Raw genomic sequence first — 19,116 nt, forward strand, 5'->3', positions numbered from 1 at the left:
AATAATAGGAAGGCATCTGGAAAATTAGGTAGGAGAGATGATCAAAGCTTTTCAATCCCAAGAATAACAATAAAAGAGAGGTTGATAAAACTCCTGTAGGAAAGAAGCCAAAAGAACCTACAATAGGCCAAATATTAGAATTGCTAAAAAAGATGAATCCTACTAGTTTCAATAAGCCAAATGTTGCTAAGAAAACCCCTATGAACAATAGCAATTTCAATAGACAACCTAGAATGCAAAATTACCCTTATACCACCCAATGGAAGGATGGAAAGCCAATCCCTAACCAAACTCAAAATGTAAAAGATAAGGGTACCACAGATCCTCTACAAAGGAGTTCAATAAATATGAATGATAATGTGCCATGGTGTATTATTTGTCAATCCCCTCACTCTATAGAATATTGTGCAGTTGCTCAGTCATTTGCTTCTAACCAAAATTTACAAACTGAGGAGGAGGAAGAAGAAAAGAGTCATGATGATGTAAGTTGTAATATGGTAAGCATGTGTAGTGATTGTGTTGATTTTGATTTGGAAGAAATAGAAAGTGATCTAGAAAATAAGAAAATTGCTTATCAATTATATCATCAACAAGTTTTTTCAGACAATGAAGGCTGTGAGGAAGATCAGGTGTGTGTTACATCATCTGAAGTTGGTCATGTAAGTTTAAGAATGCCTTCTAAAGAGGAAATTGGTAGAATCGCTATAGAAATTATCTCCCAAGTATATAACAATTATAATTTGAGAAATAGAATAGTTAACAATGAAATTGGGAAGCCTTATGGTATATTCATAAAAGATATCACACATAAGATGAAAGATGAATAAAAGAAGGCTAGTATAGAGATAGTCAAGGTTAAAGATGTTAAAACTAAGAAATAGGAACGTATGAAGAAAGTGCAATTCCAAGCTAATGAGACAACAAAAGAAATTGTGCAAGAGAAGGGATTAGGATTTGATAATTCCAAGCAAATAGCAATCCCTGCTACTCAGAAGGCTCCTACTCCAGGTATGATTGTGAAACCCACTGTGTTTGAGCCAATTGATATGATATCCATGTTGTCACAAATCACTATTAAGGTACCTTTTGTCCAAACTCTTTAGAATTGAAGAGCATAAGAGTAAGGCCTTGTCATGGTTGGGAGGGATAGGAAATAGTAATAACAATATAGAACAAAATGCTACCCAAAAGCTCCCCTTAGCAATAAAAGATAGTGGTGTCATGTCCCAAATTCCCCAAATGTTCTTGGATGACTCATTAGTAGCATACATAGAAGATATTGACCCATTTTTTCTCATTCTCATTATAAAATGCCTAAAAATTGCATGATAGACTTAAGAGCTTCTAACACCATAATGCCTTTCAAAGTAATGGAAGCATTAGGGTTGAAAGTAGATACTAAGCAAGGCAGATGTAGAGGTATAGATGCTAGGGAAGTTCCAGTCATATGTATTATAAATGCTTTTCCTTTTAAGCTAGCTGTATATCCTGAGGTAGAGCTAACCATGTGAGTCCTTGTAGTTGATATACCTCCACACTATGGAATGTTTCTTTCCAGAAAATAGAGTGCTACTATGAGAGGTAGCTTGCAATGTGATTTAACTTATGCAACTTTTCACATAGGTGATAATGTTGTTAAAGTAGACAGAGAGCCAAGGGTTAGTCATATCTTGGGTGAAGAAATTAACAAATATGCTACTTTCTTTTTAGATACTTGTGTGAATGCATTCAGAGCTGAATTGATTATTCAAGAAGTTGAGAAACTGCCTACTATTATTGAACATGAAGTTGAGTATTGTATGGGTTCACCAATATTATGGGCAATGTTCTTTGATGGGGCCAATTTTAAAGAAGGTGTAGGGGTAGGGGTAGTTTTTATTTCTCCAGAGAAAAACACTTTTAGATATTATTTTACCTTGAAATTTTCATGTACTAATAATATAGCTGAGTATGAAACCTTGTTGTTAGGATTGAAATTCACTACCCATCACCAGATCAAGAACTTACATGTCATAGGTGATTTTGAATTGATTATCTCATAGATAAAGGGAACATATGCTTCTAAGAATAGAAGGTTGAAATAGTATAGAAATGCTATTTGGGATTAGATTGAATTTTTTGATGCATTTGGTATATCATGGAGAGATGGGACTCAGAATAAGATGGTTGACTTGTTAACAAATGTAGCAATTAAGCTCTAGGAGATATCATTTGTAGGGATATCACAAATTGAAGTTCAAAATAGGCCATCAATACCTGATAACATTGAGCATTGGCAAGTCTTTGAAGATGACAAAGACATTGTGAATTTTTGGCTAAATGAGGATAAATACCATGGACAAGAATTAGACTGTAGTGATTTGGTTTAAACCATAAATGGGAAGGAAACAATTTTTGGTCAAGAGGTTATACAGTTAAAAACTAATAAAGTACCTAAAGGTTTGGTTGTTTTGGAGAACATGTTTGATAACCAAGATAGGGTAAGGCTTGGTGCTAAAGACTGTAAACCTCAAGAACTAGAAGAGATAAATTTGGGTACTCCTAAAGCCCCTAAGAAAGTTTACATTGGCCAGAACTTGTCAGCTAAAATTAGAAAGCCTCTAATTGACTTGTTGAGAAAGTATAGACATGTCTTTTCTTGGCCATATGATGATTTAAAGGCTGATAGAGAAGACCTTTTCCAGCATTTCATACCTCTAAAGGATAATGTCAAACCCTTTAGGTAGAAATAGAGACCAGTTAATCCCACTCTTGCCCCTAAAATGCAAGAGGAACTAATGAAGCTAAGGGATGGGGGAATAGTCAAACCCATCAGGCATTCCACGTGGGTCTCTAATTTAGTACCTATCAGAAAAAAGAATGGAGATATCAGACTCTGTGTAGATTTTAGAAATCTGAACATTGCTTCCCTAAAAGATAGTAATGGGTTACCCAATATGGAATCCATGCTATAGTAGTTAATAGGGTTTGAACTTATGTCAATGATGGATGGATTCTTAGGATATAACCAGGTACTAGTGAAAGAAGAAGAACAATTCAAGACAACATTTACAACTCCTTGGGGGACTTATGTATATGTAAGGATGCCTTTTGGATTGATTAATGCTAGTGCCACTTTTCAAAGAGCCATGGATGTGGCTTTTCATGATTACATAAATAAATTTATGGTTGTGTATCAAGATGACCTCATAGCTTATTCCAAAAAGGTTGAGGACCATTGTAGGCATTTGGAAAAGATTTTTATCAAAGCACTGGATATGGAGTGTCATTGAACCCTAAGAAATGTGCATTTGGGGTAACTGAAGGTAAGTTATTAGGACATATAGTATCAAAGGTTGTAGCCATTGATAAAGTCCCTAAGCCAAAGTGTAAAAGAAATTCAATCTTTCTTTAGGCAAGTTAATTTTCTGAGGAGATTTGTTACAAATTTTGCTAAAATTAGTAGACCTATTTCTAAAATGCTCAAGAAAGGGGCTACTATAACCTAGGATGGTGAACCTTCATAGGCATTTCAAGATATTAAGACTACTATAAAGAATGCCCTAGTCTTGAGGACCCCTAATTACACTAAGACAATGCACATATTTTCTTTTGCATCTTTTTATACTGTAGCTATAGTTTTGTTGCAAAAAAATGAGGAGGGATATGAACAACCCATTTCTTTCTTCAATAAGTCATTATAGCCTACTGAATTAAAATATGAGAGAAATGAAAAACAAGAATATGCTTTAGTAAAGGCTATTAAGGCTTTTAGATTTTATTTGGTAGGTGCTATTGTCATTGCATTTGTGCCTAGTGCTGCTATAAAGGATATTTTTTCTCAGCAAAAAGTATTAGGAAGAAGATGTAAGTGGATCAATTGGATCCAAGAGTTCAACATTGAGATATAGATTAAAAAGTTGGTAAGAGGTCAAGGTTTAGCTAAGCGCATGGCTCAAGCTAATTTAGATGCTAATCAGATAAATATGGTGATAGATGACCTCAAATCTAATTTATGTGACATGGATCATTGTGACTAGTATGCAAATGTTATCCACTACCTACAACATATGGAAGCTCCATCTTATCTGAATAAAAGTGAGAAGAGAAGCACTAAATTGCAAGCTGTCAGGTACATAATTATTCAAGGTAGCTTGTGGTGGAGAAATTTTGAGGGAATATTATTGAAATGTGTTGATCAAGAAAGGGCCAAAGAAATTCTGAGTGAGATGCATACTGGAGTGTGTGGGGGACATTATATGGCTAAAACCAGTGCACACAAGGTAATGAGAGCTAGATTCTGGTGGCCATCCCTTTTTAAGGATGCTCAAATCATGGTTAGGAAGTGTGACTCTTGTCAAAGGTTTGTTGGAAAATTGAAATTTTTAGGTAATACTCCTTTAAAGCCAGTTGAGGTTCAGGCACCATTTTAGCAGTGGGGTATGGATTTCATAGGTGACATTTCTCCTAAATCCAGTACTAGCTATTCTTGGATTCTAGTTGCTACTGACTACTTTGAAAAGTGGGTAGAAGCTATCCCCACAAGAAATGCAACAATTAAAGTTGTCAACAATTTTTTGCTTAGTAATGTTATTTCCAAATTTGGTTGCCCTCAGAGAATTGTGACAGATAATGCCATGTGCTTTAGGTTTGAGGAATTTATAAAGTTCTATGACAAATATGGAATAATTAGATCAACATCTTCCCCATATCATCCACAATGGAATGGACAGGCTGAATCCACAAATAAGAGCTTGTTAAAGGTCATTAAGAGGACCTTGGATGAGAACAAGAAGGCATGGGACTCTAAGTTGCAACTTGCAATATGGGTTGACAGAGTGACTATGAAGAAAGCCATTGGAGTAGCCCCATTTGATCTAGTATATGGAATTTAGGTAAGGATGCTTCAAAATATCTTAATGGGACTCTATAATTACATCCAATTGTATGATGAAGATATTACAGATGACATGCAAGAAAAGCTAGATGAGCTTGTAGGGTTAGCAGAAACTAGAAGAGAAGCATCTCTTAAGAATCAAAAGTTGCAATTAAAAATTAAGACACTATATGAGAAAAGGACAGTAGATAAGAAATTTGAAGATGGAGATTTAGTCCTTATGTGGAATGCTAGAATTGAAGATAAAGGAACACATGGGAAGTTTGATCCCATATAGTTAGGTCCTTATTTGGTTAAAAATACATGGGGAGAAGATTCGTATATCCTCAAGGATTTATCAGACAATATTCTTGAACTACCAATTCTTGGATAGTTCCTGAAAAGATACTTTTCTTAAACTATCTATTTTTCCATGAACAATAGTTCTTAGGGTTTCCTATTCCCTTATGTATTTTGTGTATAGTGTAAATCCATGTAAATATCTATGTTTGGTCTAGTTCCCTATTTTGTTGTTTTGTTCTGTGCTCTCTAAAGAAGTTTTCATTCCTATACCAAGTATGTGGTCTGCTCTCCCAAAGTTTCTAAATTCTTGCATAGATTCAAGTAGTCTATCATCCCCAAACAAAGCCACTATTGGTTTTATTTTTCACAATATAGAGAGAATTTTGAAAAAATCAGTGAAAAATCATTTATGGTCATTATCTCATGCAAATTAGGGTTTTTTCATTGTATTTTTCAAAATTCTTAGGTTGTCCTAGTTCATCTCTTGGTCTCTATGTTATTGAAATTTTGTCAAATCCTCAAAGTTTTTCATTAGAGAAATTAGTTGAAAAAACCCTAATGCCTTATTTCATTTTTACCATAGTTTTGAAAATCTTTTGAAATCAATTTTTCAAAAAATAGTTTTAAGGCATATCATGTTTACCCTAAGGTTGGGCTTACGCAAGCATGAACTCATTAAAATCTTGTTTAAACCTTTATGGGTCATGCTTTGTTTACATTTTTCTCGATTATTTTATTAAGAAATATCCTATGTGATGCAAATTTTGTGTGACCATTGGTCTTTTTTAGATCAACAAGTATCACATTCCCACAATGTTGAGATGCAAGGTTTTTAAATAATGTGGGCATGTGCTTTGATGACACGTAGCCCTTTCCTTTTAAAATTGTAGTGCACCGCAAAGATTATGATTTGTCATAGATTACTAGAACCTTTTGCAGACTTGTCAGTACCTTTCATGCACATTCTGGAATTCTTGTAATGTCATTGATTGATCTGTGAAAAAAAGTATCTCTTTATCACTAAAATTCATTGATTATTGATCTCATTCAAATCAAAGGCTAGCGCTTTCTTGCAATAAGAAGATGCTCAAGAATTAAATAATGTGAGGAAGCGCAAATTGAACATGTAGTAGGATCTGACATCATGGCCCCAACTTTCCATAGAATGATGATGAGGTGTCTTCTATGGCAATTGTCAGATGAGTTGGACTAGAGGGCAATATTGTATTCATCAGTTCGACTGATGTGGTATTTTAAGACACATGATTCTATGACTATTGATCTATGTGAGATCAAAGGCCAGTGCATGCCTACATTTTCAAGTTGCATGAGAGATAAATAAAGAAGGCAAGTGGTATTTTGACACATAGCAAGGTGGGGTCAAGAATCTCTAGTGTGTGCTACGGTGTGCCAAACTGTAACATGATTGCTGATATGTACTACTAGTTGTGCCAATGAAGAAGCTTGTCTGCTAGATAGGATCGAAGTGTTATCAACCATAGATCTTTCAAAGATCGAGGGATGGCACAAGCTCACATTTTCAAACTGCTCATTCAATAAAGAATGCAGGTATGTACCTTTGCGCTGCATGTCATAGTGTGGCCAAGATTAGGTGAGAATGTTGAGTCATGCCTTGATTATGTCAGATGTGCCTAGCTAGAAGTACTTATTCTATAGGCACAAAAATTATAGCAATTAATGCAGTAGTCAAATTGGTCAGAGTATGAGGGTCAAGACAAGTCATTTCATTAGTCCAAGTGGATGATGCGACCATAAAGTTCAAAGTTTTACCTGTCATCAATCTTGATCAAATTGATGAAAGGTGCATGCCTACATTAGAAACTTGAAGGAATTTTAAGCAAAGTGGGCATGCACCATGCAGAGACATGTTTGTGGTAATGTCACTATCCCTATCTTACAAGGTTTACAGGATTCAAGCAATGATGCCATTGATCTTTACAAGATCAATGGTAGGTGCAAGCCCGCTATAAGGAGGTGCTCATTTAATAAGGAAAGCAAGAATGCACCAGCATGACATGTGGAAAGAATGACAACAAATGCTCATTCACTTCGAATATGATATGGGACCCACTTGCATGGAAGTTGTAAGGTCACATGGATTCACATGGACACTTCCTATTGGTTAGTACAACTGACTGGGTCTTTTTCAATTCTAAACTTGTGTGATCATTGATCTAATATTGATCAACAGATAGTGCTTACCTACAATTTTAAGATGCAAGGAATTTAAGAAATGTAGGTAAGTGGTAATGCAACATGTGGCCATGTTCTTGAGGGCATAAAGCTTATTACTTTTTTAAATTAAAGCTATATGATTCAGTGAAATTGATGGATAAGATTTGAATCTTTGATTCAACTTGAGAATAATGGCTACTGGAAGTTAATATGGTTCAGAACCCATTCGTGTGATTTCAATGCTTAAATATAATTCACAATCTCACCATTACTAAACCATATAATTGCAAAAGGTTATCATAGTATAGAAAATTTTTTGAGCTAGGGCACATAATTTTGCATAGAAATCCAGTGAGTTCCAGCAAAGAATTTCATAGAGTGAAGTAGAATTTTGCGACTAAGTGCTCTTAAACTTCTAAGTAGCAAGAATTTGGTGTGATAAATTTTAAAATCTCAAAATGCCTCCATGAATAGAGTTTACAGGATAGAATGATTATCTAAAATGCTTTGTGCATGATGACTTTGTGAAACAATTCCCTTTATCTGTACATGAAATAACTAAGGGGGGGGAGTTGATTCCTAAACACCCTAGGGTAGCCGCAGTAGAGGGTTTCTATGATAAAGCTAATTGGGTAAGAGATGCCCAGGTTTCCATGGGAGGTTTAGAATTGTTTAGAAAATGGTTTTCAGAGCAAAAATTGGACACTCCTATGAGCAATGTATGGGAGTTTGACATTGGGAAATTGACAGCCACCACAATTTTCTTTGATAGTGATTTTATTGATGGATTTGGCCAAGAAATATGATCCAATTACAGGGTGGGTAAAGAACCATGTTGGAGTGAACCTTTTTAGGGTTTACCTTGAATTAATTAGTGAGGTTTTCAACCTCAACCTAACCAAGTTGTGCATGAAATCATTGATATGGATGGCCTTCAAGAAAGGTACAATGCACAAAGGATTTACTTAGGGATAGGGCCATTGCAAGAGCATGCTACTAAAATTGGTACTTTGCCTATGATTACTGCCAGTAGCCTAGAGCCATTACTAAGAAGTCATTTTAACCTAAAGGCTCAAGCATTGTATTTTTCTCTTTGCAAGATTTTTGGAATGGATGAAGCTGAGAAAATCCCAGGCTCAACTATCCTTATTATGGCTCAAACTCTTCAATTTGGGATGAGTACTATTCTAGATTTTGCTACTTTTCTTGCAAAGGAAATTCACAATGGTTTTGTGGGGATAGCATGAGGAAAAGTGGACAAACCATTCTGTTGGTATTCATTGCTTATGTATGTGTGCTTGTACAAGGGATTTAACTTTTTCTCCAAGGGTATGGAGTTAGAAATAACCAGGGATGGAGAGAGGAATCCAGTTCAGTTATAGAGTGTGGATATGACCTCAAAGGCTACTGATGCTAGTTATGTGAGGTTTGACAGATATTTTGCATCAAATCTTAGATTACTTTTGAGAGGAGACAACTGTAGGATTCCACAAGCATTACTAGAATTGGTCGAACCTAAGGACCATGAAAAAGGGCTATTGGTTAGTCATAATTGGGGGGATATAATCCTTTATAATGTCTCATCAATAATAAGAGTATATGGCTTCTTGGGCAAGCCTCATGTGTTACCTTTTCATGTGCCTCTAAAAATAGGGATAGTAGAGTAATTATGGTAGATAGGGACAATTGATGAGACGGATTTTCCTAAGAAGGGTACCTTTCTCCTAGTTGTTACTACGGTACATGATTTCATTTTTGTGAGGAAAGGGTGGAAACATATCAACCTATTCTTAGATAGATACAACATGGCAGAATCTCATGCCAGGTGCATTGACCCTGAAGGATTCTATGACCTCTTAAGAGAGAGGACAAAGGTTGTCCACATGGTGCACTAGGTATACTATCTTGAGGATGTTATTATAAATGTGTTTTCTTTACAAGAGCAAGAATTGAGAAAGTAGAAATGGATAGTATTTAGTAAGACTTAAGAATTCATTAATGCTTTTGATTCTAGCTATGACCCATTGAAAGATAAAAAATATTGGGGAACTAAGATGCAAGCATTAATGAATAATGTTTCTATGATAATCCAAACTATGAATGAGAAGAAGGCCATGTATGTCTAGACTTATCCAAACAGGGTTGCAGAGGTGCACAAGAGGATAAACAATAGAAATGTAGTGGCTCCTAGTCAGTACACTTTGTAGAAAAGGGTATGTTATGTGATGGTTAAAAATTTGCAACAAGCTCCCCTTCAACAAAGACCAAGGCCAAAAAGTTCATCTGCAACTAGTGCTCCAAAAAGATAGAAGTTAGAGCAAGGGTCTTCTTCTTCTCAAGTAGAACAATACTCCCCAAGCCAATCCCAAATCTAGATAGATGATGAAGCATCTTTGAGGGAACAACTTAGACAAATTGGTGGAGGGGGGGATGTAATTGTTACTTCCACAGATTTGGAGATTGGAGAACCATAAGAACCTCCTACATCTTCCTTAGATTTAACTATTTCTAATTACCAAGGTTACACTCAAAATTTGATGATGAAAATTTTGTGAAGTCTAGAGCATTTGCACATTTTTTGTGGAGGTTAAACATAGGAAATTTTGAGAAGACTTGTGAGAAGATAAAGGCAAAACAACCTGATAACTTAGACTCTACTATTAAGGAAGAGGTAAAGTCTAAATTTATGAATGATTTTGCTCAATTTACACCTGAGGATGGAATGCAAATAGTTAGATAGTTAGGAGTCCTTGTTTTTCCAAAATGGGATATAGTGAATGCCATGGTTTTTGATTTAGTAAGGAAACAAAAGGATGTCCAATTCAAGACTGAAGAAGAGGTATTACAGGATCATAGAGGAGTCAAGTTTAGTGATGACCACCAAGCCCTTATTATTTGGTCTATTGAAAAAAGGGATAAGACTAGGATGTAGGAAATTTCTATTGCAGATCATATTGGTGCATTGATAGTGTTCAGGGCTGGTGAGGTAGGCAGTAAACAAATAATGGGTATGGCTTCAGAAATGCTAAAATTTGGTAGTGTGGTGTCTAGCCAAGAAGAAGAGATATTTACTCAACTCAATGCTACATTTGAAGAAGCTCTGAAAGCATATGAGGAGAGGGGTATGTAGATACAATCATTAGAAAACAAAGTATCTTAAATGGAGAAAATACTTGGGAAGAGGAAAGTAGGAGAATCTAGTAGACCAAGGATTGCATACCCCCAAGGCCACCTATTGAACCTTTCAAATCAACTCCAATTATTGAGATACTAGACACCTCAAAATGGCCACAATTCTACACTGTAGAGGATTTTGAAGAAGAGAAAAATTAATTGTATGCACTGCATGTAGAACTAAATAATCAATTTGAAGAGAAATTGAGGCAGGGTGTAATGTATCTAGTGGATAGGATAGAATGGCCAACATTTTTTGATCAATTGGAAAGGATTGAAGCTATCAAGGATGATTTGAAGGGAAATGAAGCTGTATTAAGAGCCATTGTACAGAAGTGGATAGAAAGAAATGAAGATATCACTGCTATGTGTATATCTGTTATCCAGCTGAGCTATCATCAGATAGAAAAGATCTTAGATTTGTTAAATAAATTACAAGATTTTGATGATAAACAAGATTCTTTTCAAATAAGATTAACTATTTGTTTTTCTAAGTATATTTCAAGAAAATCTGATTTATTCCCTTGTTCTTTAAAGACTATTGATAAAGTGAAAGAAAAGGAAGAATGGAAGAGGGAGCAAGATGAGATTTTTTGTGAAAGAATCAATAAAGTTATAAATGAAATAGGCCATCTTTTGTGGGCAATGGAAAATGAAGAACTGGTAAAGGTATAGTTGTTCTATAATACCATCAAAAAGGATCTTGTGGATATAGAGGCAGTTGCAAATTCTTTAATAACTATACAAAGATAGGTCTTGAGTTTTGATTGGCTAGATGACACTGCCTATAATGAATGGAAAGATAAATTTATGTCTATAGAGAAGATGGTAGAAGGTGATGAGGCAAAAGATGATGAGGAAGAAGAAGGTGCAAAAGTAAAAGTTTCCCTTATAGTTAAGGATGAAGACAAGGAGAATCCTCAGGTTAAAGTAAGTTTGCAAGTAACTGGAGATGACTCATCACTTTCAAGCGCTATGGCCACTTACTCCAAGGAATCAAAATGATTAAAGAATCATATCATTGTACCCTTGTCTTTATAGATGATGTAACAAAAAGGGACCCACAAAAGAATATTTGATGTATAAGTCTTTCTTTTATTCATAGTTTTTTCTTTTTGTGATAGGTGTATGTAAATATCTTTTTGTAAAGGACACCTATCACTCACATTTTCCCTTTACTTGTTGCAACTCATGCCTATATAAATGTGTTTTCAAGGCATCGTGAGGGTCCAATTTCTAATGCATTTTAGTATTACACTTAGGATGTTTTCGGTCCAGTCTTTGAGAAAAACTTTATGATGTATTTTCTCTACATGTTTTATGAGAATATGTCAATATGGATTGATCTTTGTGTCTTTTCTTGCGATCATTCTGAGTTTACAAACAATTTTATACAATTTTCAAAGGAAATTAATACAAGTTATGAGTTGTCCCCGTATTAGTTTTTATTGAATCTTGTCTCCTTATCTGTTACCTGGTTATTTTGAGATTGTGTGAGTAAAAGCTTGCTCAGTTGAATGCAACTCATTTAGGTTGTATGTCAATTCATTATTGTTGTTAATTCAATGAATTAAGTAAATTCTTTTGATGAATTTGATGGAGTTATCATGGTAATAGAAAGGATGTTTGTATGAATGAAATTCAATAAGAATTGCTTATAATTCTTGTTGTAAAGAAATAGATTAGATCCATAAATTGAAGTAGACTCTGAATCCCAATAGAATAGGCACTAATCAACTTAGTATGCAGAATAGATACATTGTGAAGGAACATCAATTCTAAAATCAGAATCAATTTTAATTTACATTTTTTGAAGATCTTAAATGATGGTCAACACTTGTTTGCATGGAATGTTTTAGCCTTAGTTAGCCACTATTGCAAGGAACACTTGGAATCTATAGAAGAAATTTGGCCAAATCTGCTATATGGGATGTGTTTATTCAAAATGTCCGAACCATGCATGTATTTGAGGATTTGAGATGAAAATCAGATTGAAACTAATATAGTTCTCATATAACAACAAGTAAATTGAGTCATCCCTTAGGTATACCCACCTTGGTTCTACAGAGCCTAAAGAGTAGAAAGCCAATTGTGGTTTGGTTGAAGTTGGTTCCAACTAGTTTACATACATAATTGTTGACATGAAATAGCTAACCCTTAGATTGTGTAAGTATCATCATTTTGGTATTGAGCATTGTATTGTCTAATAGTTTTTACAAGAAAAAAAACCAACACCACCAACCAAAATTCTTCACATGTCTACCATGGTGAGTCCAAACAGATGTTAACACTTTTTTGGGCCAATCAAAGATTTGACCCTTGGTTGAAACACTTAGAATTAACCAAGCGAACATTAAAACTTCATAATTTTAACTACTAATGAACCTCATTTAGAATTACACTTAGCATAGTGCCCATTAGAAATTCAATACCCTAATTGGGGATCTTAATTAATTGGTGGACTTAATATTTTCAAAAGGGGATGCATAAATGCACACACATTTTTTATTAGTTGACTAAAAATGAGAATATTTTAACCTTGGTATATTTAATAAAATTTTCCAATATAATATTACAACAATTATGATTTCTACCATAATTTACTTTGATTAAAAATCTAATAATAAATATAAGAAATATTTTTACAATATAACTATATCAGTATTTAAAAGCATATACTACATGTGTATGTGCAAGATCATGGTCAACCAAACTATGCCCTTAAGTGGCAATGAAAAATTAGCAAATCAAGGTTATGTCAACTTGGTGTACAATTTTCAACTTGTTATGCACTTTCTATCAGAAATTTGAGAGAAAAGAATCTCTAGGGAATTGAATTTAATTTCTAAACTACTAGGCCTTTTCTGAAAAATAATAATAATAATAAATTTAATTGATTGGTCAAAATTTTGAATTTTAATGCAACAGTACAAAAAGTTTAGGAGAAAAATAAGAAGTAGACGTATGTCTAACCACCTTAATTAAAACCAAATGATAATAATTTTTAATAATACTCTATATATAAGAAGTAGACTGATGACTAGATGTGATGCATATTTTTAGGTATTTTTATTCTAAATAAATAATTAATGTGAATTTTCAACTATAGTAATTTTGGAATAAAAAAATCTCTTGTATCTGACCACCTTAACTAATTCAAAAATTTGCGAAAAAAAATTTCTCTTATAGTAGAAGAATCATAGAATGTGAAGCATCTTTTAGATTTCAAAAATGTTTTATAGCTTGAAAGTTTTAGATGTTTTTCAATCAATGTGTCAATCAACACCTTATACATAACTCCATTAGAAAAATAAGTAACAATTACTTATTGAACTCATAGTTTGACAGACATTACTTTTATGGAAAGCTAAGAATATTCTTAATAAAACTTTTTCATTTCATCAAATTTGGGTAAAAAAAGTTGTCAAATACATGTTTGAAATGAAAAAACAAACAAGAACATGTCAAAAACACATTTTTGGAATGTTTTTAAAGTTAACCATGTAGGATTGGTATCCAAGGATATACTAAGCCTTATAAAGCTATTAATTTTTTGGTTTGAGATCAAGATAGGTGGGAAAAAGGTTGGAATATATTTTGAAATGCTTTGAGGCATTTCAGAATTACATTCAGATTGCTCCTTTTTTGCACACCATGATCCTGCACATACCCATATAGTGGAATTTATTTATTGTGCTTGTACATAACTATGCCAAAAGTCATGAAAAGTAATATATAACATCGAAGCTAGATATAAATATATCTTTATTTAAAAGCATATAATACATTGTCAAATTTTATTCTAGTGAGTAGATAACTATGCCAAAACTCACAAAAAAGTAATGATAACATATAGACTAGATGTAAATATATCATTGTTTAGAATATTTTGGTGAGTATATAACTATACCAAAAGTCATGAAAAGTAATGTATAAGATATGAACTAGATGTAAGGTGGTTCTTAGAGCCATGGTGACTCATGTAGAGGAGTAATAACAGACTTGACTTGTAGGTAACTTTGAAGGCCATTAGGGCCATACTCTCTTCCAAGTCCACTTGTTTTGTATCCTCCAAATGGGGCATCATTATCAACTACAAGATAAGTATTGATCCACACAGTTCCTGCACGAAGTGATCTTGCTACGCTATTAGCTACATTAATATTTTTAGTCAAAACTCCAGCTGCAAGACCATATACTGTCTTGTTTCCTCTTTCTATTACTTCTTCTATGGTTCTGCATAACACATCGCAAAGTTAAAAATAAATCTCGAGTGGCTTCATCATTAAAATGAATAAAGTATAATGATTGAACGTTTCCATGTTGATTTACACAATTTTAACATATTTTAGATGATAATTTCATGTAAAATGTTAATGCTATAATTATATTATAGAAATATCAAAATAACTTATTAATAAACATACTTACTTGAACTTCAAAATAGAGATGACAGGACCAAATATTTCTTCTTGAGCAATCCTCATGTTATCCTAAATCAAATTATAATCAATGAGTGTTGACTAATTGACTCCATGCAATCCAAGTAACTATTGCTACATTAAGATATTAGAATTACCTCAACATCAATAAAAATTGTAGGTTGGATGTAAAATCCCTTTTCACCCAAGGAATGACCACCAATCAATAGATTGGCTCCATCTATCTTACCATATTGAATGTATTTCAATATTTTATCGAATTGAATTTTATTAATCTGCAAAATAATAATTAGATAATATTTTGTCACTTCTAATATGTACAAATGAACTTAGGCATAATTGGATATTAAAAACCCCTCAATCTAGAATATATATGAATTACATTTATATGGAATGCAGTCTTCAATATAAAATGTATTGCTAAAAGAGATAGTCGCATGGTAATTTCAAGAGTTTGGCAGATATTGAGACTAAAGAATGTTATATTAAATATCCCATATTTTAATATCTATTATTTTTAATGGATGTCTTAATGACATTTTTAGGAGCTTGTTTAATAGCCTGAAAGTACTTTCCTTCAACTTAGACTAAAAATATATGAGAAAAAAATTTAAAAAATCAAACAATGGGATACCTGAGGGCCATGTTGTACTCCTCCCTTAAGTGGATCACCTACTATAATCTTCTTTGCTCTTTCTGCTATTTTCTTCACAAATTTATCATAAATACCTTCCTGAACAAATACTCTTGAACCAGCTATGCATATTTGTCCCTATAACACAATCCAAAAGGGTACTAATTTTAACTATTTTTCCAAATACTATATGATCTATCATCATTATTAGATCATCATTATTAATATAAATCGTAGCATAGAAACACACCATGCTTGTGAATGTAGCAGCACTGGCAATTTCCACAGCTTCATCGACATTAAAATCATCCATGATAATTAGAGGTGATTTCCCACCAAGCTCTAATGTCACATCCTTCAAATTACTCTTCGCTGCAGCTTCCATTATCAATCTCCCGACTTGAATTGATCCAGTGAATGCAACCTGACCAATATACATACATTACTAACTTCATAATTTAAATACAAAAGAATCATATCATCAAAACAAATTTAATATTTATTTAGTTGTTTTATACTCCTACCTTGTCAATATCCATATGACTGCTTATGGCAGCACCAGTGATTGCTCCAAAACCAGGAAGCACATTGAGAACACCAGGAGGTATTCCAGCCTATTTTAATCACAAACCAATCAAATAATCTGGAAACCCTTCATAAATATATCTTCATTTTTCTCTAAAGTTTTAGATTGAAGGCTTCCAAATCAATCTAAATTTTGTGCAAGACAAAAAGTTATTTATTTATCTACCTCTACAGATAAATGAGCACAGTAGAGTGCAGATAAGGGTGTCAACTCTGCAGGCTTGACGATTACAGTGCATCCACAAGCCAGAGCAGGAGCAATCTTAGTGAAAAACATAAATAGTGGAAAGTTCCATGGTATGATCTGACCGCAAACTCCAATGGGCTCTTGTAATGTATATCCTTGGAATGGTCCATTCATCTTTAGAGTCAATCCATGGATTTTATCAGCATACCCTGTAAAAAATAAATGTACAACTATTTTTAAAAATTTATTGAAAGATGAAATCTTTTGTATCAGATAATGGGTTTGATCAAACCAGCACAAAGATTTGTTTTTCACAGAAATGCTTAATGTTTTTAATTAGATAAAATGAGAAACAAGGATCTATGCTTGTATTTCAAAACAAGCCATTAAACAAACACATATATAACAAGAAGTTTGACTGTATTATAAACAAAGATACTGATAGAGTGAGTAAGACTTAACTGCAACCATTGTCAAGCACAACTAAATGGGTATCTATACACTGGAGAAGAAAGATTCATTTTGGCATGTCTAGTACTTCAACAAGATCTAGAGGTTAAAGCGTTTGTACTATAGATCATGAGTCTGAATCACTCAGCGTGACTTTTTTTGTTTGGAAAATTGATTATAGTTTTTGATTAGATCAAATGGAAAATAAGGATCATATTTGCAAAGTACAAGCCAATATAATTACAACTAAAATATGAAAAAAAGTGAGAAGATTTCAATAGTATTACAAAACTAAGTTCATAAGTAAAGACAAAGATGATATCAGAGTAAGACACAACTACAGGTAAACATACCCATTTTGGTAGTAATTATGTTGGTTTTGTAATTTGATTGCAGGGTGACATATTAGGACAAAAAAAATAAGCTTCGAAAAAGTAAGTCAGTTTTGACTAGTTAACACTTTTAGTTTAAGAATCAAGCCTTAGCGTGTGTTGTTTAAGCAGTTCCGTACCTGCATAATATTGGAGAACACCAATTGATTTTGGCACATCTGATACTTTACAAAGATCCAGAGGTTTCCCTCCATCCCATGACTCCAATAATGCAAGTTGTTCTGCATGTTGTTGAATCAGATCTGCATACTTGTTCAGTATGCGGCCCCTCTCCTGAATCACAAAAACATTTACTGGATTATGATTAATCATCAATTCTTTATAAAAAATGAGATTTTTTGATGATGAATGATGAATAATGAACGAGAGAGCACTTACAGCGCCAGGCAAGCGAGGCCACGGACCATGATCAAAGGCTGCCCTGGCTGCCTTAACAGCCAAATCAACATCTTCTTTTGTGGCCTCTGATACACTTGTTATCAATTCCTCTGTTCGTGGATCAAATGTCCCAAATGTTTTCCCTGTTCATAAATGCATTACAGGGCATCAATGGATAACCAGTTTTCTTGCACATAAATTTATTACAGAGCATTCATAGATGTCAACAAAATACTCATATTTGATCTATCCAACTATGATAACCAAGTGATGTCATCTTGAACTGAATTCACAAACCCTCTATAAATGTTTACAAGTTCATAATCAATGTATAATGTATTATAGAATATGATTCAAAATATTGATACAAAAACTAAAATATAACTTATATCAAAAATAATTTCAGCTTATATTTGATCCACCCATTAAAAAATAGCGGAAATCAAATCTACAAACTCACAGAATATGATTCTAAATATTGATAGAAAACTTACACAATAAAAACAAAAAACAATTTCAGCTCGTAACTAATCCAGCCAATTAAAAGAATTACCTAAAACTGAATCGACAAACTCTCCATTGATGAAGAGCTTTGTGTATTTCACTGTAACTGGAGATTTGATGGGTCCTCCATCTTCCATTACTAACTTCCAAGTCCCTGCTTCTGCTCCATTAGCTTCAAGAGAAGCCATGAACACAATCTTTCTCTCTCTTTCTACTCTGACCAAATTTGCTGCACTGCTTTCAAACTACGGAAGAATCATCTCTATAAATGGAAAAATGAGGCGGCAAAGTTTGTATATTTCCGAAGTAAGTTTGCAGGATGAAAGAAGTTCAGATAAACCAGCAATCTTAGACTGGAAGTATATTTATAAATCAGGGTTTGAACAAGATCAGGACACCTAAATAGACGATAAGAACACCCGGTCTACAATAAAGATCCATTTGACAAAAACGGCAAGAAAAATCCATATTTTAGCATCCATGAATTTGGGATGACGAGATGAAGGGCATCATCGAATGAGTTTGACTAATACTTTTTTTTAAAGCCATGGGTAGTCAAATCAAATGAACGTGCCAAGAATTTTGACGATCAACTGGGGAATCCAAGAAGAAATTTGTCTTGAAGTGAAATTAATTTCTACTATCTTAAGAAATGATGAAAGATGTCTGGTTTGATGGAAAAAGTCTTATGTTTTTGGCATATGGTATCAAAATTCAAATATTATTTAAAAATGACTAAATGTTCAATGAAGTTTTGTCTAATGAGAAAAGTAAGGAAGTCTATCTTGTGAAAAGAAATCAGTTCAAAGTTTCTATTATATTGAAAAATGAAAAGTATATAAATTTTTAATTATACATAACAATTTTAGGTTGTAGTGAAATTATATATATATATATATCAAGTTATCTAATTTTATTATAAAATATTAAAATATTTTATTAGAGTTGAATAATATGCATTTTAGTTGGAACTTTATGATGTTTAGAATATCTTATAATTAAGTAATATCATGTTT

The 19,116-nt window shown here is 33.4% G+C and overlaps 1 protein-coding gene across 1 annotated transcript; it reads right to left on the reverse strand.

The window, feature by feature from the left end:
• Positions 1-14,276: 14,276 nt before the first annotated feature.
• On the reverse strand, positions 14,277-18,500 carry LOC149540885 (aldehyde dehydrogenase 1-like). Its single transcript, XM_089801949.1, has 10 exons — positions 18,150-18,500; positions 17,597-17,739; positions 17,338-17,491; positions 16,356-16,585; positions 16,129-16,218; positions 15,855-16,028; positions 15,605-15,742; positions 15,108-15,245; positions 14,960-15,021; positions 14,277-14,764 (listed from the first exon to the last, which is right to left on the reverse strand). Exons 1-10 carry the CDS (start codon positions 18,286-18,288, stop codon positions 14,491-14,493), a joined length of 1,542 nt encoding a protein of 513 aa, XP_089658075.1. The 5' UTR covers positions 18,289-18,500; the 3' UTR covers positions 14,277-14,490.
• Positions 18,501-19,116: the final 616 nt, after the last annotated feature.

This window comes from Cupressus sempervirens, chromosome 9, assembly GCF_028749045.1.
Source record: "Cupressus sempervirens isolate cs-2001-9-10 chromosome 9, ASM2874904v1, whole genome shotgun sequence".
NCBI classification, from domain to species: Eukaryota; Viridiplantae; Streptophyta; class Pinopsida; order Cupressales; family Cupressaceae; genus Cupressus; species Cupressus sempervirens.